At 36.3% G+C, this 27,554-nt stretch overlaps 1 protein-coding gene across 8 annotated transcripts in view; it reads left to right on the forward strand.

Annotated features, from left to right (window-relative positions):
- Positions 1 to 10,996, forward strand: part of EPHA5 (EPH receptor A5) — a 372,969-nt gene extending 361,973 nt beyond the window's left edge. For all 8 annotated transcript variants that reach the window (XM_020893703.2, XM_020893705.2, XM_020893704.2 and 5 more), the window contains one exon: positions 6,404 to 10,996. In XM_020893703.2, the coding sequence (XP_020749362.2) occupies positions 6,404 to 6,509 (106 nt within the window). In that variant the 3' untranslated portion in view covers positions 6,510 to 10,996. The remainder of the gene's footprint in view (positions 1 to 6,403) is intronic.
- The last annotated feature ends 16,558 nt before the right edge of the window (positions 10,997 to 27,554 follow it).

Genomic DNA, 27,554 nt, shown 5'->3' on the forward strand with positions numbered 1-27,554 from the left:
TAGCTTCTTTCATCTTGTGATGGTCTGCAGCCTGCTTCTATTTTCCTGTATTTTTGTCTGGTCAAATCTTCTCTACATGGGTCAGTTTCTTCTCTCTCTGTTGCTTTGATAGCATGTTGCCTTCTGTATTGCCTCCTTTCAGATATTTTATGTTTTAATTTATTTACTCTGACCTAAGAATAAGGTGAAATTAAGAGATTTGCCAACATCTTCCTGTTCAGAGAATGTTGGTCTCAATGTGTCAATTGCTTCAGTTTCCTGGGACTATAAATACCACATTCCTTACTAGGAACTGAGCCAACCAATCTTAAGTGAAGCCGATTTATTGGAGAATCCACCACATGTCTTCTTCTTTATTGTGTTTTTGACCACATTTTCCCCCTATTAGTAAGAACATATTTATCAAAATGTTATGTTAAATAACTCACAGAAGAATGAGTGATCAGTTACTTGTTTGGTCAAGAATATAAAAAAAAAGATTATATGTGCATTTTGCTTGCTCTTGACCAAAAAAAAAAAAAAAAAAAAGCCAGTCATTTTAAGGACTATGACAAAGGAACTTAAATATTAGTAAAGACAAAGACAAAATCTTAAATAGTTAAAGATTTATTTCTACATGGTCTTTGTTGTTGTTTAGTCACTAGGCCCTGTCTAAATAATAATTTTATGTAACCTGTATAAACTATAATGAAATAAGATATACAAGTATTATTGCCAGAGTATAATTTTGAAACTGCGAACTGGAAGAATATATTCATACTTGTAAGAAATGCTTGGAAAAAAGTTAAAATTAATTAATATAAAGCAAAAGACCAAACTGCCATATACACACATAAGAAAAATATGTTATTAATATAATTTGTGCCATCAAATTTGTTCTTATGATGGATTTTGAATAAGGAAGAGGAAACAATTATAATTTTTCAGAACCACATACTTTGGTGACAATTTCCTTCATAGAAGTTTAATTTTATCTATGTTTTTTTGGCTAGCACATATATGTAAGGCTTGATGTGGAATAGAAATGAAATATTTTAAGAACTTAGAGCTAAAATGTATTCAACGAAAGTGGCTTTCAACTTCAGATGTTTCTGTCTGCTGTTCTCTGTGCCTAAACTTGGCTGTTCTGCGTACGGTGCTCATATGACAATTATTGTAGCAGCAATGATGCAATCTGTACTGTGGTGTTTAAGTGCAGGGAGTTATGGTCTGCAGGGGGATCTGTGAGCTTGAGGTGAGTTTCACACTGAATCCAAATATTGGAAATAAGGACAGTATCACAGCTGTTTTTTAAACTTCTTGTCAGATCAGTACTGTCAACTTTTGATTATTCAGAAAATGAATAAAATCCGGTAAACTTTATTTTACCAATCGTGTGTAAGCTGAAGCAATTCCTATTTACTTATTTATTAAATTAGGGCCTTGAAATATTAAAATTAAGTGTCACAAATCTAGAGCCAAAATTTGTGCACACTAACTCAAATGGAGAATTCCATGCACTGTATAGCCCATGGGGTTGCAAAGAGTCGGACATGACTGAGCGACTTTCACTTTTACTTTCAACCCCAATTTAACTTATCGATAAAGTCATTAACTTATCGATAAATTTATTATATGCCTAAAGAACACATATGAGTACTTACTATCCTCTGTGTTCTGCGTAAGTAAGCTAAAACATCCAGTGTGACTCTTACAAGGTCTCAGTCATTGAAACTTATAGCTAGGTCATGGTTAAGTCCTCTCTTGCCAAGATATATGTATACCTTGTACAGTACATGTATAATGATTATCAGGATTCTTTGAAGTGAACCAAAAAAAAAATCCCAAATATACAATTGCATCATAAAACTATGACAATAAGAATAAACACTGAAATTTAGTGAATGTTCACTAAGCTCTCTTCTCCCTTCTCCTATCCAGCCTGTGTTGGTGGGGCTAAGTAACCAGTGATATGGCTAAAAGATGTGTAAAGCAGAAGGGAGAAGAATGTAAGGGAATGTTTCCTCTACCAGTGGATAAATTACATCCTGAATAATCAAGAGTTGGCTCCAACATCAACTAAACCTCTTGTTTAGTTTCTATTTTTCATTCTGCCATTTAACACCATAATACCAGTGTTTCCCATTATTTTATATTAGGAAATAACATTTGAAAAAAAGATTGGAATGTTGTCACAACAAGGGCAATTCATTTATATTTACAGCTTTTCTAAAACTAATCATGTTTTGTTGACAGAATTAAAACTTTTTTATGTAACAATATTAGTCAATCATGTTTAGATTCATAAGCCTATGCTGAAATTTAGTTTATCATCATTCAATTGGCTTTGGGTATTACTTAAGATTACACGTGGTCATGATAAAATTAGTATCATATATGTAAAGGGGACACACCTAAAACTTTCCCTTGCTACAAAACCTCCTATATAGATAAATGAAATGATTAAAATAACACATTTTCAAGTATTTTTTTCAAAAATAATTATAGAGTAACACCTTTATCATGTAATGGAAAATACTTTTATTTTTATCAAATTTCTCACATTATTACTGTTAAATAGACCATTTAATAGGTGCTTTAAGAAGTAAAATGGAAATTATTGGAAATCATAAAAATGTGAAACAAAGCTACATTAAAGAAAATACCATAGTGTATTTATCAATATTGGAATAAAGTTACTTAACCTTTACAGGAAATATTTTCCTAATACCTTTTTAATTCTCATTTGTGATTTTAGTAGGAAAATATTAAATGGAATTTTTAAAGAAAAAACTTTGCTCCTGAGAACAGATTTAACTGCATGAATAATCTTGTTTGTCCCCACATTTTCAAAATCACATTGTGTAAAGGTAAATGTACACTGCAGCATTATAATCATGCTACTTTCTAAATCTCTGCACATTAATTTGACAGCTTTTGAAATGACAGGTCAGACCTCAAAAACAGCATTCCATTAAAGACATGTAATTTATGACAGTATGTAAAACTGAGTGCTGTATTTTCATAAATCCATTTATCCCATGGAAAGAGGTGTAGATAGAGGTGGGAGGTGAAATGTAAGAAGAGAGAGGAGAAGGATAGAGAATTTCACTGGTATGAAATTCTGTATGAATGTTAGGGGATTATCAGGTCATAAGATGACCCTAAATAAAATTTTGTGCTTGGAAAAATTTAAACAAATTTAACTTAACATCTAGATACATGAAATGTTCTGAAGAAGGTCAGGTTTTATTTGCCTATAAACACAAACTTTCTAACTGTATTAATCAAATACAATTTCTTAAAATATTCATTCTTTAGCATGATATAGATGTCATGAAAAATGTAAATTCCCAAAGCACTGAACCAGATTCTTTCTTGTGGTTATTTGCAGAGAATGAAGTTATATGTAGATATATTAACAGATAAAGACAGTGGAAACAAAAATAAGTCAAACTAATGATTTAATAAGAGGCAAAGCAACCAAGACTTGGAATATGGAATACATACACACTTACGCCCATGCACCACACTCCAGAAACACACACACTTTAAGGTTTCAGTATTATACATGCAAAGTTCACCCTGTTTGAGGAGGAAAGTCTAATATTTTTTCAGGTCTTTCAGAATAACTATAATAGCTATTTTCAAAAACTCATTCTTAATAATTGGATTAGCCATATGGATTCTGCAGTTTAAGTATGTATATATTAAATCATTGCTTTCAAACCTTTGTCAGAACCACATGCAGGTTTATAAAACATGATAAAACATGTTTTAAACTTTATTTCAAGTTCTAATTATTAACATTCTCTAGTAGAGATTGACTGCTTTCAGGTTAAGAAATTTTATCCCCTTTTCTCCTGATGTAAGTCCAAAACTTGGTAGTGAGCACTCATAAATTGTCTTCATAATTCATAATACATGTTATATGCGGAAATATGACAGTGTTAATTAGCCCATAACTGTAGTTGCCATGAAGTATAGACTGGATTACCATAGATTCAGTCAAATAATCATGTGTTTTGTTTCCTTCATTAAATATCTTCTTTCTTTTGGAATTCTGGATATTTGATGTTATATATACAGATTTTTCATTTCACATATTAATAAATTTCTGCATGTAATTTAAAGTTTTTTGCTCAATATTATATCTCAGAGAAATGAGAAATTGTTTTCTCATCCATAAAAGGAAATTAACAAAAATCTATATCATGTTGCTTCTATATTTTCATAGCATATAGGAAGAGGACATCTTAATTGTTACCTATTTTATTATATTTATCGCAATGCTTCTTAGCCAACGGAGATTTTTCCACTCAAGGGACACTTTGCAATGTCTGGAGACATTTTGTCTTGTTACGACAAAGGGCCAGTGGCCATCCAGTATTTCTGGTATTTAGTGGGAACAGGTAAGGCATGCTGGTAGATGTCCTTCAATTCACAGGGTAGCCCCTACAAACAAATAATTATCCAGCCTGTAATGTTAACAGGGGCAAGGCTCAGAAACCCCGGTTGAATTGAAAAAAGACAAGATTAAACACAAATCTCTTTTGTTCCTATGTTAGTCTGCCATTAGCTATTTTACAATCTATTCATGCCTAGTGAAAGTCAGTCTGTCTGACTCTTTGCGACGCCATGGACTGTCTATGGGATTCTTCAGGCCAGAATACTGGAGTGGGTAGCCATTCTCTTCTCCAGGAGATCTTCCCAACCCAGGAATCAAACCCAGGTCTCCCTCTTTGTAGGTGGATTCTTTACCAGCTGAGCCACCAAGGAAGCCCATTCATAACTAACAATAGTGATTTTGTTTAAACCGAAATTTTACTGGTTTTTAAGTTTTGTTGATGATTGTCTTCCTTGCCTCATTATTCTTAATTTTATTATACTCTGGTGTCTTGTAGCTATAATAATTTCTAAATTAAATGTTTCACATTTACATTCAAATGAAGAAATGTTTCCACCATAAGTGTTCATTGCTTTTTCTTTAGCTATTTGCCATTTGCTAAAACTCTCATAAGAAATCAACAAAACATAAAAGGAAAAAGACACCTGATGTATTACTTTCTGGTGCTACTAAGTCGCTTCAACTCTGCTGTTCAGTTGTGTCCAACTCTTTGTGACCCCATGGACTAACCGTAGCCCACCAGGCTCCTCTGTCCATGGAATTCTCCAGACAAGACTACTGGAGGGGGCTTTCCTCTTCCAGGGTATCTTCCTGACCCAGGGATCAAATCCACATCCCTTAGATAAATAATATTTCCAATACTAATACACATAGAACTTAAGTACCCATTTATTAACTTTCTATCCTCTGACAATTAAGAGATTTTTTGAGCGTCCAAAACTATTCAGTTTTACCTATAATTGCAGTGCAATTGTATCCAATTCTAAAGAATTCTAAGACAGTCTGAAATTAGTACATTTACTGATGCAAAAATATTCTCCTTTTAGCATAATGTGTTAAGCAGAGTAATTATCTAAGGAAATCTAACATGGCAAACATTTTAAAATCTTGTCATTGAAACATCTTGAATCACTAGTGCTCAGTTTTTTAATAATTAACATTATTATTTGTCAAACATATCTGAATTATTATATTTGTCAAATGCATATTTTGGAAAAATAGAATTCCTAGATATTCTGTGAAACAATATTTAAAAACCATGAGCTCTGGCTTTGAATGCCAAAATATGCTATTAGTTTAAGAATCTAAACATTTGTAAGTTTATTTTGAATAATAAGCTTGTTAAAAAGAAATAATATAAAAATCTTTTTTGAAAAGATCTCTTGATAGCGTGTAATCTTCAGAATGCTCTAAACGCCGATAGAACCAAGATATATTTGATAAAGAAAGAAAGCTGTGCTACTTTGGATTCCAAGTAAAAAATAAAATATTTTCAGTGTTATCAAAGCAATGTAGTGATGATTATCCCCTGAAGATACCCAATATACAAGATGATTGTGCTGACTTGAGTCATTTGAAAAGTTTGGTCTTCAACTGCTTAGCTATGAAATTTTTTAAAGTATATTTTATGCTTCTTTTAGTAAAATAAAAAGTGATCATCCATATTGTAGGTCCATGTTTTCAAAACCATGCAATGAAATTGTACCCTTTAATTTAAATATTTATTGGGAGAATGTGCAAGTTTGTTTTTTCCCTGCTCTGTGCCATCCGAAAAATCATCCAAAAGGGGAGGGCAAGTATGTATATCACTTCTTGTTGTAAATATTTTTTGACTGCAAACAGATTTTAACATACAATTTTAGAGCCTGCGTTTGAAAATTGGACCCCGTATATCTAAATTGGGACTGTAATCTAATTAGCTTCTGCAAAAGGTTTGCCTCTTTGCCAACGTGAGGTATTGTACTGTGCTACAAACTGAGTCAATACATACATCCAATGTGTGCTTTCTTCATGCAGGGATTTGAGACGGCTTGGAGTGACTCTTGTTGGTCACCAGAAGAAGATTATGAACAGCCTTCAAGAAATGAAGGTGCAGCTGGTCAACGGGATGGTGCCATTGTAACTTGTTTATTGTCACTTCGTCAAGTGAATGACTCTGCACTTTGTAAACAAGCTCTGAGATTTATTTTAACAAAAAACAAAGGGGAAAAAGGGAAAACTCAGTGATTTCTAAACATTAAGAGAGCATTTGTTTCAGCCACAGAATTTGTAATCAGTGTTTTACTAAAATCTCTTTATCTTCCTCTTGCTGTCTTCATTTTTCATGAAGCAAATATAACCTGCATGGAATAAGAACATGAAGTTTAAACACTATCTTGTATTACAACAACAAAATCCTTCTCCCTACTTCTACAAAATTTTATACATGAAATATATAACTATATATAGCACCTTTTTAGACTGAATGAAGGCAGCCCCTTTCAAAACTTCCAAGAATCTACTTGAAAGGAAAGTTTGATAGCCATCTGTAGGCTAACAAAAGCTGCAATTTACTGACGTTTACTTCAAGTCTTAATTGTCTACATAAGTGTATTGAAGAGCAATATGGTTAGATAATTTCTAAATAGATATCTTCTTTTGTAATTTTAAATGCTGTTACACAGCGTTAAGTTATAGAAACTAGTGTATAAATATGTTGCTTGATCAAGGACAAGTACAATACAGGGTGTATATTTATTTTTCTGTGTTATAAAGTTTACTTTTAGTTGCTCTTCTAGATACTACTAGGTAATAAATGTGTATATACTGTATAATTTGCTGTATACCCAGGAATCAATTTACGTTGAAGTTTTGTGTGTGTGTGGCTTGCACATATGTGTATTACCATTCAGCTTGCATTGTTAATAGTATTTTAATTTTAGCAACATTCAGGAACAAGCATTCCAGGGTATATTAGAAATAGGAGAAATAGGGAAGCAGTAAGACAAAATCTAACAAAAGCTTGTGTCTTTTTTCCTCTCATGTGTCCAAAAGCTGCTAAATCTCTCTATTCAGTAACAGGAAATGTCTATAAGGCTAAATCCCCTTTGGTGTTTTAAAAACATTTTGTGATATCTGTGACAATGCAGTTCTTCTAGCCATTAATCTTACACCCCTGTAAGAAATTTCACCTTTCTGAGTCCCAGAAAATATCTTGTCAAGCAAAGTTGACACCAAAGGGCACATTTTCAGCAGGATGTAGAAGGATTTAACTGTGCAGACTTCTGTTAATATTGTTAAATCCAGGACATAGCACCAAGCATTACTCCTAAGTGTTAATCCTTTGTAACCATTTCCTTTGTGGCCCAGCTCTAGAAATTTTGATACTAAAGCAGCAATGGAAGGATGTCAAATACATCCATTTTTTTTTTTTCCTTTTGGAATTTTCTCTACGGCAAGGCTTGACCAGTTTTATTTGTTGATGGCTGTTTTTTCCTTTGGTAATTTTATCTTGTATTCAGTTACATTGAATTGATCTTGAGGAGCCAATCTAAAGTGCTATTCAATTGGCCTTATTAAGAAATATAAAATGTCCTCTGTACATGCTATGAACCAAACTTGGTGAAGAGTGATATTTGTGCTGTGATACAAATTAAACCATTTTTTAGAACCTGAACAAAACTGCGCTCCTTGGTGGAATAATCAAGTTCTTTTGTATTGTTACACTTTATAAATAGTGAAATGACATGATTATTCAAGGAGCACAGCATTTAAACAAAATACAGCCTACTTCAGATTGTCAACAGCAATAGTGTATTGGAGTAGCCTGGGTTAGTGACATCTGTAAGGAACATACTTGCATTATATTGTCAGTATTCCCTCTCTCTCTCCCAAACACCTCTTTCAGTCAAACATTAGCATGTAAAGGAATAAATTCTTCCTTTTACCCTACCCACCTTCACTTAAGTGGCTCTTTGCTAAAGAATATAGGGGGAGAAAGGGGGAGAGTTTTAAACAATTTCAAATGATATACTGAGTCCTGTCCAAGTAGAGCTATAATTCTTTATATACTGTACCATGGGTCCACACAGACTATGCTTAATTATATTAGTTTAGTGAAATTTCTGAAGAAACTAGAGATGGATACAACTTTGTTTTGATGAAATCACAAGTAAGCAGGCATCACTTTTATGAAAGATGCATTTGTTCATTTCAGGAAAAATAGTAAACTAGTTCCTTTTGTACAAAATAATCAGAGATTGTGTTGCACTTACTGAATTTTGTAAAACCAATCTAATCTAAGTGATAAAGTAACAATTGAGAAACTTGAAGTAAGAATATATTTGTCGATTAAAAAGGTAAACTACCATAAAATTAAATTTGATTTGACTGACCACAGTTACTTATACATAACAAATATATTTAAATTGTTCTCCAGCTTTATCTGTTCCAAGATGATTGCAAGGTCAGGATGGAGTGTATCTAAGCAACTGGAATTTGATGTTTTAATGAAGGTTTTCTCTTTTTCACAAGAGAATATTTTAAATTAATTTTAATTAAATTTGTTTACTTCTTTTGCCACCTTGATGTATATTTTCAAAAGTAAATTGAGATGAAAGTTAAATAGACACATAGCTTTCATCCCTATCTCACTTTGGTTGAGATTTTCTAAGGAATGTCAATATGATTTTATATGATGTACTCCTCCTTAAAAAAGAGAAAATAATTTATTTCTAAAATATTTGTTCACCACTGGATATGTCACCAATTGGGAAGTGCCAATCTCATCTATAAATGTGAGAAGTGGAACAAGGAGAGAAGCAGCTTTTGTGAAATACAGTGAGGCAGTAACCCAGGGCAAGATTTGACAAATCTTGATTGTGTGATTTCTTATCCTTTTGGTTAATATTGTCACCCAGCAGACGACCGAAAGTAAAACACAGATTCAATAATTTTAGTACATAAGATAGATTTGTCAAATTAAACGTAATGTTATTTTAACAATAGCAATACCTTTAGACCATAAGTCTTTCTCAGTGTTTAACTTTGAAAAAGGTGTACAAGCAGGAAATAATTTTCAACTTACTGATACCTGTTGAAGTCGCTCAATGACTGCTTTTATCAATCATAATTTGTTTTCTAATCTTGCCATTTGCTCGCATGTAAAAATGACATACTCAGTTTCTCTCCTTGGCCATTAGAAATGTGTGCATTGTATGTTAAAAGGTGAAAATTTTGATTTTCCCATTTAAAAAAAATTGATGTGCATGTGTTTTATTTCTTGTGTTTTAATCACCAAGTCAGTATTCTGAAGTTGTAGGATTACTGTAAAAATTATATTCTGATACTCTATCTAAACTTACATGTGATCAGCATTCTTAGTTTTAGAGTTGCCAAAACAATACATAACACCCTTAACTCAGTTTGTGAGAGTTCTAACCAGTGCGCAATGGTGAAGAAATAGTTTCCTATCTCAAGTTTAAATGGAAAATTAATATCATTGAGCACTTAATGTATTTGCATGTCTGCTATTTAATCTCCATGTGAAAGTTAAAAGATTTTTTTTAACCACCATTCTTTATCCCATGTAAAGTGGGCTCTCAGAAGCACAAGCAGAGATACTTACCTATGGAAGACATTTTTTACTGTAATCGTGCATTGGATGGCAAATGCCAGTTGAGTCAGATGTTAGAAATTTACTAGATGTATGATGTTGAGTAGTAGAATAAGACTCTTTTCTCATTTTGTTCTTTCTAAAAATAAGAAAAAAAGAAAGATAAGTATGATAGTAAACTGTCTTTGCTTATGTCCTGCCAGATGTGTAACCTCAAAATAAAAGTAGGTACAATAAGATGATGATGATGATAATGAATAAACAAAGTGCTAGTTTTATCTGGAATTAATAACTAGAATAAGTCATCATTTTTTCAACTCTGAGGCACAGCTGGTTACATTGAATATTTTCTCTATTATGCTGTTAATTATATAGCAATGTATCAAAGAAGAAATAGATAAGAACTTTCTTTTCATTTCTTGTTGATTTATGAAAAAGTCTTTTTACACATAGATGATTGAATGTTCTTGTTCAGAATGACCACATAATTATTGCTTAGGGAAAGACACCAATTCTTTTTTAAAAAGAGTCTTTTATAATAATCAGAATTGAATGTCATTTTTTTCTTCTAAATGTAAGTGAAAAAAGTTGATGGTGGCAAAATACATCATGTTTATTCAGGCTGGGCTGTCTTAACAGTAGAAGTCTCAGTGGTCAACATACTTGTTCTTCTTTAGACTGCTATTAGTTTTATAATTAATTATTTTAAAGTGTGTAAATTTCATTTATAATAGTCTGAGGATAAAACTTAGACTCAGTCATTTGTTAATGTGTTCATTTTAATGTTTTAGTTTCAGGCAGGTTATAAGCAACTGTATAGAGTTATTTTATTCTGTGTTAGGCACTGGGATAGCTCAGATCCATGCCTCAGCATTAATTCAAGGAAGAACTAGCATTTCTGTATTTTTTTTTCTCCATTTGAAGTTCTCTGTGCATTTGGTTTGTGTACATGTTTTTTGTAGTGTAAGATACAAAATTTTATATTTTTTCAGAAAATAAAAAACCCTTTGAATATAGTTAATTCCAATTGTCATGCTTTCTCTTCCCCCAAAAGACTTTAAACTTGCAGTCTTTGTATAATGATTTCAGTTCCTTCTGATAAACATGTTGAGATTTCTTATGCTAAATATTAAAATGCAATCAGCATCCATTCCCTCAAAGACATATTCTTGAATCTTTGCATTCAAATATTTTTTGCAACTAGAGTTTGACACTGAGATTATTGGACATGAACATAATTATATGAAACCTAATTAGAAGTTTGTGACAATGTTACACAACAGTACTAAAAAAAAAAGGCAGAAAACTGTGTGTACTGTCTGCAAAAAGACTTTCTGATGCCTTTCTCATCAACAAGCATGTGCTTGTGGCATATGGTGGTGGGGTTGCATTCTTGCAGGACTGTCATTAAATGCAAATGCTCCTCTTCTTCTCTGTGTATTGTATCATGCTGGCCTCCTTCTGTAAAGAGCATAGCAAACAATCTACTGTATTCAAGGGAATATTTGTATTTGATTTGCATTTACATTCATAAAAAGTAACATCACCATGCCTATGGAAATAATCCCTAACCCTTTTGCCTGTGCAAAAAAATAATAATCACTATGACAAGGGATAATATTTGACATTTGCTTTACTCTCATGTGAAGACTATGAGTACTTTCTTAGCAAGTAGTCTAGTCTTGTTCTTGCTGTGCTACAGAGGTATAAAGATCTTGTGATAAGAGAAATTTTCCTGCAAGTAGACACTCTTGACCAGGTTGAAATGATGGGGTGGTGGTGGAAAAGCTGATTAGCATGTAATAAGAATGCACTATTTTGTATTACAGTTTTTTACACTTACCTTTGAGGTACATGTTATTGTCTCTGCTTTACTGATAAGGAAACAATGACTCAAACCAGTTAAGAAATTACCCAAGGTATGACTTCTCTTCAAAGACAGGATGAAACCCACATTTATTTGAGACCAAACCCATGTACTGATAACTTTCTACCACACTATTCTGATTCCACATTGTGCCATGTACATAATGGATTAATTTAAACCAACCTGCTAATTTAATGGATGCCAGAACTAAAGGTTAGTGATAAAAAATGATGTTCACACATTTCCAAAGCAAAATGTAAACCTTGGCTGGAAACCAGAATCCTATGGATTACATTTCTAACATACTCAGTTTTTAGAATAAACCAGATTTTGGGAGTCAAAAAACTTCTTGTTTTTCCTTATTTGGATTCTTCCACTGAGTAGTAACACAATCTAATTCAGTATGTTTTTTTTTTTCACCTACAAGCTTAGGAAATTGTAATAACTATATATTACTAAATTCCATCTATGATATCTTAACTTCCCTATAAAATGTTGAAGTCTACAGGTGATTTACTACCAAACTTACTATAAAATAAGTTTGGTATTATTTCTGAAGATCCACAATAGCCAAATTTAGGAGTTTTATATAAAATATTAAATGCATTTGCTTGAACTTAGCACCTAAAATTAATAAATTTGGATAAAGTTGGCAGAAATGCTGAAATATAGATGACTTTTTTCATAGCAATAGTTTTTAACTCATCCCTCCACTTTTTTAATAGTTATGACAAATATGTTGGGATTATTAATTTCAATTTGAGGTTTCTTAGTAATCCTACATTTCCAGAAAGTAAAACTCTTCATTCAATGCTCACAACAGTTCTTTGAGACATTTATTCTGTTTCACTTTTGATCAAAGGCAGAAATGGAGCTTGTGCAAGGTTAAGTGATTTTAATCCAGATAACATAATATATCCCTTCTCTCTTTTAAAGTTAACCTCTTTGCCCCTGAATTTCAGATGATGCTCTCCTGCATGTTTTTTAATCTGCTCCATCCATTGGGCCTGCTCCTGAAGCTGTCCATATCCCTGACTCTTTCTACTTCATCCTCTACATCATTGTGAGGAAGGACGCAGCACTGTGGTGGTCTGGAGCCAGCACATTGTAACCTGATCTGTCACTTCATAATTGTGTGAACTCGGGCAAGTCATTTAACCTCCCTGCCTTCAGGAATCTCAACTATTAGTGAGGAAATAATGTGACTGTTAAAATAACCTAAGAATATTGACACAGAGAGTGAATGTAGTATCTGTTACGCAATAATGCTTCAGTAAATATTATGCATCTTTATATATCCTACCCTATCATCCCTTCACTATCAAGACATATAAGGGAATAACCTTAACTTTCTTATCTCTTCCTTTAATTTCACTGAAATTGTTCCTTTCATTCAATATTTGTTTTAACCTAATATTATCAAAACTTTCAACATATAAAATTTGATAAAAGTTTAATAAATTCACTTGTCATGTAAACTAGCTTCACTTATTATAAACTCAATGCCTATCTTGTTTTGTATGTAACTTCACTATCTCTCCTATATTAAAAAGAGGAAGCACAGAAGTTATATCATTTCATAAATAAATATTTCAGTATGCATGTCCACAATAGATAATTTTAAATATGTAATCATAATATTATTATCATACCTAAAGTTTCATAATGTTTTGAAATATTTTCAAATATCCAATCAGTATTCCCATTTTATCATACCTTTTATTTACAGTTTCCTTAAATGAATATCCAAATGTTCCCTTAATTTCTTATAAATTGGCATTTGGACTTACAGATTGAGGAGAGTCAAACTCAGATTTGTTTTTTTTAAAGAATGCATCATAGATTTCATGTACTTGCATCACTACAGCTTTTGCGTTTTCGTACCATTCATGAGGTTCTTCAGGTGAGAATAATGGAGTGGGTTGCCATTTCCTCCTCCAGTGGACCACATTTTGTCAGAACTCTTCATAGTCAACAAGAATCTGAAACGCAGTACTTGGGTTCAAACTCAAAAATAACAGAATTCAACATCACAGTAATACAAGTCTATACCCCAACCAATGTTGCTGAAGAAGCTGCAGTTGACTGATTCTATGAAGACCTACCAGACCTTCTAGAACTAACACTAAAAAAGTGGTCCTCATCATAGGGGACTGGAACACAAAAGTAGGAAGTCAAGAGATACCTGGAGTAACAGGCAAGTTGGATCTTGGAATACAAAATAAAGCAGGGCAAAGGCTAGCAGAGTTTTGTCAAGAAAACATGCTGCTCATTGCAAACACCCTTTTCCAACAACACAAAACATCTTTTACTCTATACATGGGCATCACCAGATGGTCAATATCAAAATCAGATTATTGTGTTCTTTGCAGCCAAAGATGGAGAAGCACTATACAGACAGCAAAAACAAGACCTGGAGCTGATTATGGATCAGCTAATCAATTCCTTAGTGCAAAATCATGCTTAAACTGAAGAAAGTAGGGAAACCAATAGACCATTCAGGTATGACATAAATCAAATCCCTTGTGATTATACAGTGGAAGTGAGGAATAGCTTCAAGGGAATAGATCTGGTAGACAGACTGCCTGAAGAACTATGGATGGAGGCTTGAAACATTGTAGAGGAGGCAGTGACCAAGACCATCCCCAAGAAAAAGAAATGCAAGAAGGGAAAGTACTTGCCTGAGGAGGCTTTACAAATAGCTGAGGAGAGAAGAGAAGTGAAAAGCAAGAAGGAAGGGAAAGGAACACCCAACTAACTGCAGAGTTCCAGAGAACAGCAAGGAGAGACAGAAGGCCTTCTTCAATGAACAATGCAAAGAAATAGAGGAAAACAATAGAATGGAAAAGACTAGATGTGTCTTCAAGAAAATTGGAGATATTAAGAGAGCATTTCATGCAGGAGTGGGCAGACTAAAGGACAGAAATGGTAAGGAACTAAAAAGGCACAGAAGATATTGAGAAGAGGTGGCAATAATATGCAGAACTGTACAAAAAAAGGACTTTACAATGCAGAACCATGATGGTGTGGTCCCTAACTTAGAGCCAGGCATCCTGGAGTGTGACATCAATGGGCCTTAGGAAGCTTTACTATGATCAAAGGTAGTGGAGGTGATGGAGTTCCAGCTGAGCTATTTGAAATCCTAAAAAGATGATGCAGTTAAAGTGCTGCACTCAGTATGTCAACAAATTTGGAAAATGCAGCAGTGGCCACAGGACTGGAAAAGGTCAGTTTTCATTCCAATCCCAATGAAGAGCAATGCCAAAGAATATGAAAACTACTGTACAATTGAGCTCATTTCACAAGCTAGCAAGCTTATGCTCAAATCCCTCAACCTAGGCTTCAGCAGTATGTGAACAACTTCCAGATGCATGAGCTAGGTTTAGAAGAGGCAGAAGAATAAGAGATCAAATTTTCAAAATTCGTTGAATCATGGAGAAAGCAAAAGAGTTCCAGTAAAACAACTACTTCTGCTTCATTGAAAACACTAAAGCATTTGACTGTGTGTACCACAACAAACTGTGGAACATTCTTAGAGATGGGAGTACCAGACCACCTTACCTATCTCCTGAGAAACCTGTATGAAGTCAAGAAGCAACAGTTCAAACCGAACATGTAACAATGGACTGGTTCAAAATTGGGAAAGGCTGTATATTTTCAACCTGCTTATTTAATTTACTTGCAGAGTACATCATGGGGAAAGCAGGACTGGGTGAATCACAAGCTGGAATCAAGATTTCAGGGAAAAATATAAAAAACCTCAGATATGCAGGTGATACCATTCTAATGGCAGAAAGTGAAGAGTAACTAAAGAGCCTCTTCACGAGAGTGAAGGAGGGGAGTGAAAAAGCTGGCTTGAAACAACATTCAAAAAACTAAGATCATAGCATTCGGTCCCATTGTATGTGCATGCTAAGTCACTTCAGCTGTTTCTCACTCTGTGACTGATGGACTGTAGCCCACCAGGCTTCTCTGTTCATGGGATTCTCCAGGTCAGAATACTGGACTAGATTGCTATTTCCTACTCCTTTCAGCCCCATCACTTCTTGGCAAATAGAAGAGGGAAAAAATGGATAGAGTGACGGACTTTTTTTTTTTCTTTTTATTGGGCTTCAAAATCATTGTCACTGTGGATGGTGACTGCAGTCACGAAATTAAAAACCACTTGTTTCTTGGAAGGAAAACTATGACAAACCTAGACAGCATATTAAAAAACAAAAACATCACTTTGCCAACAAAGGTCCATACAGTCAAAGTTATGGTTTTTCCAGTAGTCATGTACAGATGTGAGAGTTGAACCATGAAGAAGTTTCAGCACTGAAGAATTGATGCTTTTGAATTGTGGTACTAGAGAAGACTCTTAAGAGTCCCTTGGATTGAAAGGAGGTCAAAACAATCAATCCTAAAGGAAATCAACCCTGAATATTCCCTGGAAGGACTGTTGCTAAAGCTACAATATTTTGGCCACTTGATGTGAAGAGTCAACTCCTTAGAAAAGACTCTGATGCTGAGAAAGATAGAGGGCAGGAGGAGAAGGGGGTGACAGGGGGTGACATTGTTGGATGGCATCGTCAACTCAATGGACATGAGTTTGAGCAAACTCCAACAGATAGTGAAGGACAGGGAAGTCCAATGTGCTATAATCCATGGGGTTGCAAAAAGTCAGACATAACTTAGCAACTGAACAAGTCACTATTTATTTATAATTTTAAGATAATTATTTTCATCATTCTTTCTTCATGTAATTACTCACTACCTTTATGCAGATTAATTTCCTTCATTAATATTTAATTCTTCTGAGCTAGAGTTAACATAGATAAAGCAGAATAGTGTATTGGTGTTATGTATTTCCTGTCACTATTTAAAAGTGATCAAGTGCTCAAACATCACCCCTATGGCCCTTGGGCCTGATGCAATATTTTATTGACATTCTTTCCTCAACCCTTCTATTCTTATCTTGAATAATGTCACAAAAATATGAAGACCTTTTTGATTTTATGTCCACCTTAAGTATCCTCCCTTTTTTGGCATCTAAGATCTCAGTATTCCTTGTTTGTTTACATTTCTAGCCAATTATTTTCAATCCTTTCCACTACCTTTTATTATTCTACCTTCCTTTTATTAATAATTACTAAAATTATGGGTACTCTTCCCATCTCATGCAGTGCGCTTTCCCTTGAAATTTGTATCAACCCACAAGTCTTCAGTTTTAATATATATGGGAATGGCTTTCCATTTTAAATCTTCAGTGCCAGTCTTTCTCCAAAAATATAGCTCCGTGCAGATAAATTTTTTTTTTTTTAGGTTTGTTTTTTTTTTCCATTTATTTTTATTAGTTGGAGGCTATTACTTTACATCATTACAGTAGTTTTTGTCATACATTGAAATGAATTAGCCATGGATTTACATGTATTCCCCATCCCAGTCCCCCCTCCCACCTCCCTCTTCACCCCATCCCTCTGGGTCTTCCCAGTCCACCAGGCCCGAGCACTTGTCTCATGCACCCAACCTGGGCTGGTGATCTGTTTCACCCTAGATAATATACATGTTTCAATGCCGTTCTCTTGTAACACCCCACCCTCGCCTTCTCCCAGAGTCCACAAGTCTGTTCTATACATCTGAGTCTCTTTTTCTGTTTTGCATATAGGGTTCTCGTTACCATCTTTCTAAAGTCCATATATATGTGTTAGTATACTGTAATTTATACTAAATCTCTCCAGCTGATTACAAAGTGTGCCTTTTAAAATTAGCATATCCCAAACTGACTTCTTTACCTTCAACACACCTTATATCTTATTCCATACTCACACTGGAAGATAACTTCCTAATATATAGTTAACAAAGTAGATATCCAAAATTTATGTATTAAATTTTCTTTACCCTCACCTCCATCTAAAACTTATAAAATTTTATTAGTTTCATATTAAATATGCTTCTCAGATATATTACCAGCAAATATAGAAAAATAAGAAAAAAGTCAAAGATAACAATGAGCAGGAAACATAGCCTAGAAAATTAAATACACTCCCAAATATGTGAGCATAGAATCCTTTTAGCTGGTAGTAATTATTACTATTACCACATGGTAATTGCAAGAGTGAATTGTCACCTGTGGGAACATGTCTCAACCGTAAGAATGCTATATTTTCTCAACCATTGTTACTATAGGCAAGCAATGACAAGACAATATCCACTCTGGGTTTACACTGCCTCAGTGCATTGTATCTGAATAATGATCCATCTATACTCATGCCTATTTTTCCTGGGAACCAATGCAATAGCACAATTACGATACAGCTGCATGCGGTCAGGTGGTCCCTAAGACAGATAAGAATGAATTGCTCAAATCTATTCTCTTTGAAATATGTATCATATGTTATTATTTTCTGATACTTAAGATGTGGCCCTAAAATAAGAGGTTGCTGAATAAGATGTTAAAACAAAAGTTACTACCCTGGCAAATGTGTCATCCAATATTAAAAGTTATAGAGTTCTTCAAACATTCTTAGCCAAGAAAGGCAACAGACTAGGGGAACAGAGATTGTCTGAGAAAAAGAAACGTGTAACAAGTAAGTATTGATGCAGTGAGCATCTTATTAGAAATGAGCCCATCAGCACAACGCATCAACCCTAGGAACCGAGGGGAAAAGACCAAGGCCAGAAAATTAGACTGAAAATCCAGAAAACATTCTGCATGTGCATGCACTGCCCTACCCCCAACACACACACATTTTGTTAATCTTTAAGAATATTATCTGTTATGTGGAAAAGAGAAGTATAAAGATGGAAATGCATATGTACAGGACACAAAAAATAGAGAATACATGAAATGAAGAAAATGCATATAGAAATTTTCCATAGATATTTCTGAAAAAAATGACCTAGAACCAAAGATCTTAAAACAGATATTATTAACCTTTTTAATATTGTTTGATACTTATGAATGATAGCCTCAGGGATGTTGGAAAAATCACAAAGCTTGGAATTTGGAAAGGAGGACTCACAATCATCATTAAATTCTTAAAGAGCTACTACCATAAAATATTTAAAATCATGACTCAATCGTGGAATATCCTCTAGTCAGTGACATCTTGTATTTGTAAGCAAGCAATTCACGATAGGGCTTTCCTACTATTTTCATTATTTTTCTGAAAGAGATATTATTTTAGGAGATTAACTTCTTGTATCTCATGGTCAGTGGATAAAATATATTGATGATAATACCTTCATAATATAGTGGAATCTAAAGATAACATCAATTGATTTCTATTTTGTTATGAACTAAATGGAAAACTATTCTGAGCAGTAGACAAATTGTACTATATATCTAAAACAATAGTATTATCATAGAGAATAGTTTTAAAAAAATAGTAAGGAGTCATCCAACTATTAAATTATATGGATGTGAAATGTAATAAGCTTGCTTTCACAACAGGATTTTTAGCACAAGTTTATCATCTTAAACCTAAACTCAAGCTTATCCCTAGCTACTGACATCATATGCCTGTATTACTATAGTGGCTATCTTTCACATGCCTTTTACCTTAAGTGTCATTCCTATTATTAGACTAGCATTAATATTTTGGCTGATTAGGTAAGTTTTAATTATCTATAGAAATCCCTTTTCCCGAACTCATTTATTCATCTTCTCATTTATTTAAGCACCTTTTATGTTACTCACCATCCAGAAAATGGGCTCTGGGGTTCTATAGACATAGTGCAAAATCCGGCTTCCTCACTTGCTAGCTGTATGACCTTGGGAAAGTTGGTGTGTACATCTATGCCTCAGCCTCTTCATCAGGAGTAAATACTTGTTGTTGTTGTTTAGACACTAAGTCATGTCCAACTCTGACACCTCATGGACTGTACCCTGCCAGGCCCGTCTGTACATGGGATTTCCCAGGCAAGAATACTGGAGTGGGTTACCATTTCCTTTTTCAGGAGATCTTCCCGATCCAGGAATTGAACTTGTGTCTCCTGCATTGACAGGCAGATTCTGTACCACTGAGCCATATAGACAATAATAAATTTACTTTGAGTATTTCACTCACCTGACACTCTCTATGTTCTTGTCACATAGCTCTGCAAATTACTGTCTACCTCAGGCTATTTATATTAATACATGCTAATTCCTACACCAGAAACACTCCTTCCCCAAAACTTTGCATGGCTTATTATTCTTATTTTTAAGGACTCTGACTAAATGTCTGCTGAGTTATTCAGCTCGTCTAAAAGTATCATACCATGCCCCATCTTTTTCAAAGAACCTTGTAAATATGTATTTATTTTGGTTGCCTCTTTCATTATTTCTTTATTATTTTTCTTTCCCTCTGGAACATAAGCTCAATAAAAGTAGAAATCCAGTCTCTTTCAGTGACTGCTATATCCCTACCATCCAGCACAGTTCTTAGAACATCATTGGCACAGCCTCTGAGTGATCAACCCTTCCTCTAGAAGTCTGCCCCAAAGCCTGGTCAAGATGTATTTATTTCTTACCAACTTTTGAAGCAAAGTGTTGCTTTGCTCATATTGCTATACATGATGTAGTCCAATGAATGTTAGGCTTTCTACAGTAATAGTAATCTTCCCCCAATAAAGAAGCACAAGCAAATGATAGAGTAACGGAAAGGATGTTTTTCCAATGGTGTTTCCAAGAAAATGGAATTATTTGTGGAATCTTTTCAGAGACTAAAGCAGGACCATAGGGAAAGGAGGTAAGTGGTAATTGTATTCAATTGTTGCTTTTGAGGTTATTGTTATTTTTGCTTTTATTTCATAGATAAGATTCATGACCTCAAGAAGCTACGACTATCAAGTGAGACATATCAGTAAAGAAATTAAGTACATTAAAGTATAATGTGCACATGAGGTTTTAGGAACAAATAAGAAATAATCAATCTCTGATAATAAAGAAGAAAGCTTCTTTGTGGAGTTTACATCCTAGAGATGTATTGTCTGGTAGGGTGGCCCCAGCCAAATGTGGCTATTTAACTTTAAATTTGAATTCATGAAAGTTAAAAATTTAAATCTTCAATCTCACTAGCTGTGTTTCAAGTGGCTAGTAGTCACCCTAAAAGATATTGCAGATATGGAAGATGCCTATCATTGCAGATAGTTCTATTCAACAACACTAATCTGGAGAACAGGCAGTCTCAGGCGTTATTCTGGGAATAGAGTGCTTTAGAGAGGGCAAGAGTAGCAAGTCAAGAAAACCAGTTAGGACAGAGATGTAGTAAGTGAAGTAGATGAGAAATGTTTAAACCAAGGACATAGTGGTAGTTGTGGGCGCTAATAGAAAACACCTGTCTGTAGCAGGTCTTAGTTGCAGCATGTGGGATATAGTTTCCTGACCAGGATTGAACCCCAGACTCCCTGCATTGGGAGCACGGAGTCTTTGTTAATGAACCACCAAGGAAGTTCCAGGGAAGACTTAATTTTAAAAACATTAAAGAGATAGAATTGATAGGACACATGGATGGATTGATATCATTTGTTTAGGAGAAGAGGAGAATCAGTCCAAAATTTCTGGCTTGCGTAGCTAAGTGCTACTTCCCATGATGAAAATGAATACAAGGTGTTTCATCCTATGGATCAGGGTGAGCTTCAATAAATCTAGTCTTGTTCTTTTCCTGGTTATTTCTCTGACCAAAAACAGAGACCAACTTTCACTTCTTGTCTGCAGGCCCCTGGATCTCAGCTCTGAATTCAGTGACTGTTCAAATATGAAAACACTCATGTCCACACAAATATGCATCACCTTGCCATGCAGGGCAGTTACAATCTATATTTGGAAAAGAACCATTTCTCTGAAAAATAGCGACACAATTTTTATTGACAAAGTGCTGACTCAGAAAGGCTTGGACATCAATCTACATTATCAAAAGAACACTAGGCTTAGAAGTGCAAAAACCCATGATTACCTCAAAGATTTCATCCCACACTTGGTTTGTTTTCTGTGAACCTCTAGAATTAAAGGGACAATTCTTAAGATTCTTCCAGAACACCAGAATAAAGGAGAAAAAAAATATACTCAATAAAGTGTGAGTGGATAGAGAGGTTATGTTCTCCATTGTTTGGAACCATGGTTTTGAGATTATACTTTCATTTCCCCAGCTTCTAGAAGTCCCATTAATATCTTGGGAGTTCCAATCAAGATTTTGCAATTCCTATAATCAAATTACTAGGAGAGAGATGCGTGCATGCTCAGTTGCTCAGTCCTGTCCAATTCTTATGACCCCATGGACTGTAGCCTGCCAGGCTACTCCATTCATGGAATTTTCCAGGCAAGGATACTGGAGTGGGTTGCCATTTCCTCCTCCAGGGGATCTTCCCAAGCCAGGGATCGAACCCATGTTTCTTGCATCTCCTGCAATGGTAGGCAGTTTCTTTACCCACTGAGCCATGTGGGAAGCCCATCAAATTACTAGGAGTTACCGCTAAAGCACTGAAGAATGATTGAAGGGTACAGTAGGTGTTCTAGCTGCTCATCTCTGACCCCATCTTAATATACATTCCCTGAAAGAAGTTCCTGAGGTAACATTTTACTTAGATTCATCTGTTAGATGGCGCTGCAAAGCAAGAGTGAGGAAAGGGAAAGGAGGAAAAGACAAAATAATAATGCTGTAGAAACCAAAGACTCCATTTCTACCAGGACATCTGAGAAGCTTTGACAATGCCTCTTAAAAATGAGCCTCTAGAGGAGAGGCTGCCAATTTGCTCACGATGATTGAAAGTTGCCTTTAGGTGCTTCAACATCCAGGTGCTTTCATGCTACACTTGAGCATAGGCTTTGTGAGTTCCTTTGGCTTCAGCAATGGCCCTGAAGCACAAAAGGAGAGCTATTCAACACACACCAGGTAGGCGTTTTTACCACATGTCAAGACTATTTACTTCAGCTATAGACAAAAATCAGAGTCAGACTAAGGAACACGACAGGACACCATGAGTGTTTGCTGCAGTCCAGCTCTTCCACCGCTCAGATCTACTCAGACTTCATATGAATTCTACACCTCAAGACAGAGCCAGCTTTGCTGGCTCGTGACCACTGCAGTCCTGTAAAGCCCATGCTCAGTAAGGCTTGGTACTTGAAGTTTAATGCTTTGCAGTTACCATCTTAAAATTCTTGAAAATGTTAGCTTTGTCCTTGTGTTTTAAAAATGAAAGCTAAAAAAAAAAATAAATAAATAAAAATAAAAATGAAAGCTGACAGAACAATGAAGCAAGGGGGTGAGGGGGTTGGGATGGGCTGATGTCAAGGAGAGTACTTGGCTCCTCGGCTCCTGCACTGTCCCAGCTCTGAACACCTCCCTGGGAAGTGTCCTAGGCTGTCTGCCCCTCTTCCACTGGCCCAGCAAGTGCCCAGTTTCCATGACCCACTCTGGCCCTAGACCACGGCTGCCAGCCCTCCTTTTCCCATAGCAACCAGGTCACACCAGTGTGGGGGAAGGCCTATATTTTACATCCCTGTTTGACCCTGGAAGCAGCCCGGGCCCAGGTGCAGGCAGGATTGGTACTGGGCTGCAGTCCCCGCCGTGTCTCAAACAATCATGACAGCTGCAGTCCTGGTCCCGGCCGGCAGCATTGTGGCAGGTGACTAGCTGGAGATAATCCTCTAGCCCACGTATAATCTTGATACCCTGTGTCTTCCAACATGGAGGGTGCAGTCTCTTGAAGTTCACCCATTCATCATGGGTTGGGTTTGTGAGTCCTTGGAAAAGAGAAATTGACTCCCCCACCCACATTCTCTACCTGCCCTCCATAGTGTGTTGGTCCTGTCACTGGCAGAAGGGCAAGTCCGACAACCTAAAGGCCATTTGTGTTGAGTTGAGGGGACATCCTGGGCACCTGTGAAGATCTACAATCTTCCTGGGGGGAAGGGGGACCTCCTTACTGGAGGGAACGTGACATTTAGTAGCTAATTTAAAAATCCCTGGTTGGTCAAGAAAGAGACTAGAAAGATGAAGGAAAAGGTTTTTTAGACAATATTTTAGTATCTAAGTGGGAGCACAGTTTATTTACAATGTGTTTGTTTCTACTGTAGAGCAAAGTGAATCAGTTACACACATACCAAAAAAAAAAAAAAAAACCTCAGCTGCTCAGTAGTGTCCAACTCTTTGTGACCCCAGTCATAAATTCTTCTGTCCATGGGATTTCCCAAGCAAGAATACTGGAGAGGGGTATCATTTCCTTCTCCAGGGAATCTTCCTGACCCAGGGATCCAGTCCAAGTCTTTTGGGTCTTCTGAATTAGGAGATGAATTCTTTACCACTATCACCATCTGGGAAGTCCCATATATGTACTCATGGGAGGGAGTATGGGGGAGGGAATATATGGGGAGGGAAGCTAAAAAAAGAGTGAATATCATGGCAAATAGATGGGGAAACAGTGGAAAGAGTGGCTGACTTTATTTTTTGGGCTCCAAAATCACTGCAGATGGTGATTTCAGCCATGAAATTAAAAGACACTTACTCCATGGAAAGAAAGTTATGACCAACCTAGACAGCATATTAAAAAGCAGAGACATTACTTTGCCAACAAAGGTCTGTCTAGTCAAAGCTATGGTTTTTCCAGTGGTCATGTATGGATGTGAGAGTTGGACTATAAAGAAAGCTGAACACTGAAGAATTGATGCTTTTGAACTGTGGTGTTGGAGAAGACTCTTGAGAGTCCCTTGGACTACAAGATGATCCAACCAGTCCATCCTAAAGGAGACCAGTCCTGGGTGTTCATTGGAAGGACTGATGTTGAAGCTGAAACTCCAATACTTTGGTCACCTGATGTGAAGAGCTGACTCATTGGAAAAGAACCTAATGCTGGGAAAGATTGAGGGCAGTAGGAGAAGGAGATGACAGAGAATGAGATGATTGGATGGCATCACTGACTCAATGGTCATGGGTTTGGGTGGACTCTGGGAGTTGGTGATGGACAGGGAGGCCTGGTGTGCTGTGGTTCATGGGGCACAAAGAGTCAGACACGACTGAGCGACTGAACTGAACTGATACATATATCCACTCAATAAAGAGTATTGAGTTCTCTGCACTATACAAGAACATTTTTAAAAATATATTTTAGTGTCTTTTACAACATGCTCTTTGTTTTTTGAAGAAGAGGTTTTGCATTTTCATTTTGCATTGGGCCCCACAAATCATGTAACCAGCTCTGTTACAGGGAAGCAGCAAACAATAATTTCTTAACAACAAAAATACATATATATATATATATATATAATATACCAAAAAAAAAGTTGTGGCAACTACACCTGAAGACCTAAAGGACAATTATTTTCACCCTCATCAACCACCCACTCTAGTTTTCCTCCACTCTTCACCAGCAGGGCAACAGTCAAGTCTGGCTCTTCTGACAAGGATATCCACTGTCAGCCTGAGTGGGTCTGAGCCCTTGATTGCCTTGATCTATTCACACTCTAGTTGCTGCAACAGCCTGCTCAAAAGACAGAAACCTGAGAAAAATTCCTAGTGACTTCTTCAAGTCTGACACAATTTCTCTTTGTTCCCATTATGTAAGAGCAATCATAGCTCCTCATGATAATGAGGGTCAGTCATACCCGTCAATGTGATAATTCATTTGTCTGTTGGTTCAGTAACCAAAACTCAGGTTGAGTAGAGGAACCTTTTCCTTCCAGACCTAAACCAGCATGTTCAACACAGCAGAGCCTAAGAAACAAACAGAAAGTGTACATTCTGTATGTTGGTCACTGTATTAAGAGTTTGCCAGGGCTGCCAGCCAGAATACTGGATTAGGTAGCCTTTCCTTTCTCCAGGGTGTCTTCCCAACCCAGGGATCGAACCAAAGGTCTCCTACATAGCAGGCAGATTCTTTACCAACTGAGCTACCAGGGATAATCAGGGTAGGTGAACCCATATTTGGTGTAGCTGTGAAAGGGGAAAAGCTGTCTGAAGGAATTCATTTGTTATCAAGTGGTTGGTCTGGTATCAAGCACTAACTGCCATAAAAGCAACAGCTCACTTGGCCTTGTAGAGACGATGATGCTCTTGGGCCCTGTTACCATGACTACTCCACTCGCGAAGCCATTGCGTGAGCATTGGAGAAGCCACCAATTAGGCTAGCTGACCTCTACCAGGTATGTCATCATGTGAACCTGGGTTTTGAGTCTATCTTCTGCATCAGATGCTCTGTGGTAGGTATTAGTATAAAACACAAAGATTCTCTGACCATGTGCATATCCTCATATACCCCCAAATCTACATTAGACTTCTTTAGATGTCCTTGCCTCTAACTTTCCAACTTGCCCTTCCCGGTCTCTAAACTGACCTACAAAGTTCCTCACTACTACCCCGTGCCTGTGTATATTGTTACCAAGCCACTCTTCCTCTTTCCAAGTATACAGGCACATTTTCTCCTCTTAGTATTAGTGTAATATAGTCATAGTTAATGCAGTAGTAAATTTTGGCTAATGCTGACACAACAAGCTAAACAATTGTGAAAACACAGACCCCCAATTCTCCTCTGTCACCAACTAGTCATGGGGATCCAGCTCCTTGAGTCATAACTGTGAGCTGAAAGAGGGACATTAGTGTACCCCACGTAGGCTAACATGCGGGACTATGCCATCACTTCATGAAACTGACTTAGGTCCTCTGGGTATGCTGGTACTTGATCTAAGATGTTCCTTTTCTATTGTACTACGGGATGCTGCTATACCCACTGAAAGTGAAAGTCACTCAGTCATGTCTGACTCGTTGCTACCCCATGGACTAGTCCATGGAATTCTCCAGGTCATAATACTGGAGTGGGTAGCCTTTCCCTTCTCCAGGGGATCTTCCCAACCCAGGGATCAAACCCAGGTCTCCCGCATTGCAGGCGGATTCTTTACCAGCTGAGCCACAAGGGAATACCCACTGGACCTAATGAATTAATAGAACTAATGGCAGCAGGATGCTCTATTAAGTCATGAAGTCACTTATCATCAGCCTCTACTCCTGCCCAGTAGTATATCACACCAACCAAAGGTTAGAATGCACAACCCAGTGTTTTCACTTCGCCTGTAGTTTACCTCAAATCAGCTCAGCAGAGAATTTTCTTAATTTGGAGTTGCAGCGGGCCATTTCCCACTAGTGATGAGATCTGTGTTACATTCTGATGATGACAGACTGCAGTGGTTACATGGATCTGATCACTGAAGAACTCACTAAACCCCCATATTCATGAAAGGCTTTAACAAAGCTGAAAGATTTTGTGTAGAGCAGTAGACATAAAATTCAGGTAAGCATATGGAGCCCACGAAATTTCTAGGCACAGCTCTCCAAAATCCTTTTCAGTCACACAGATACTCTTCAACCCAGGATCAAGGCTGGGGACCGAACTGAGATGTGCAGCTGAAAGTGAGCAGTGGGTAGCTCAGCAAAGCTCCATTTGCCCACATCTGGTATTACTGCCCAAACCATCCACCCCCTCCCCACTCCCTCACCTCCATCCACGGAAAAACCTGTCTTTCACAAAGTCAGTCCCTGACGCCAAAAAGGTTGGGGACCACCACTCTGGATTGTGAACTACCAAGATATATATGAGAGAGAGCTACCGTAGAGAGCTCTATTCAGAAAAGCTAGGGCAGACGCCCCCAAGAGGGTTTTTATGCCCCACTGGACATGCATACACATCAACTGCTGGCCTTCTCATGTGGCACTATCCCTGGGTTGGGAAGATCCTCTGGAGAAGGGTATGGAAAT

Source organism: Odocoileus virginianus, chromosome 29 (assembly GCF_023699985.2).
Source record: "Odocoileus virginianus isolate 20LAN1187 ecotype Illinois chromosome 29, Ovbor_1.2, whole genome shotgun sequence".
Lineage (NCBI taxonomy): Eukaryota > Metazoa > Chordata > Mammalia > Artiodactyla > Cervidae > Odocoileus > Odocoileus virginianus.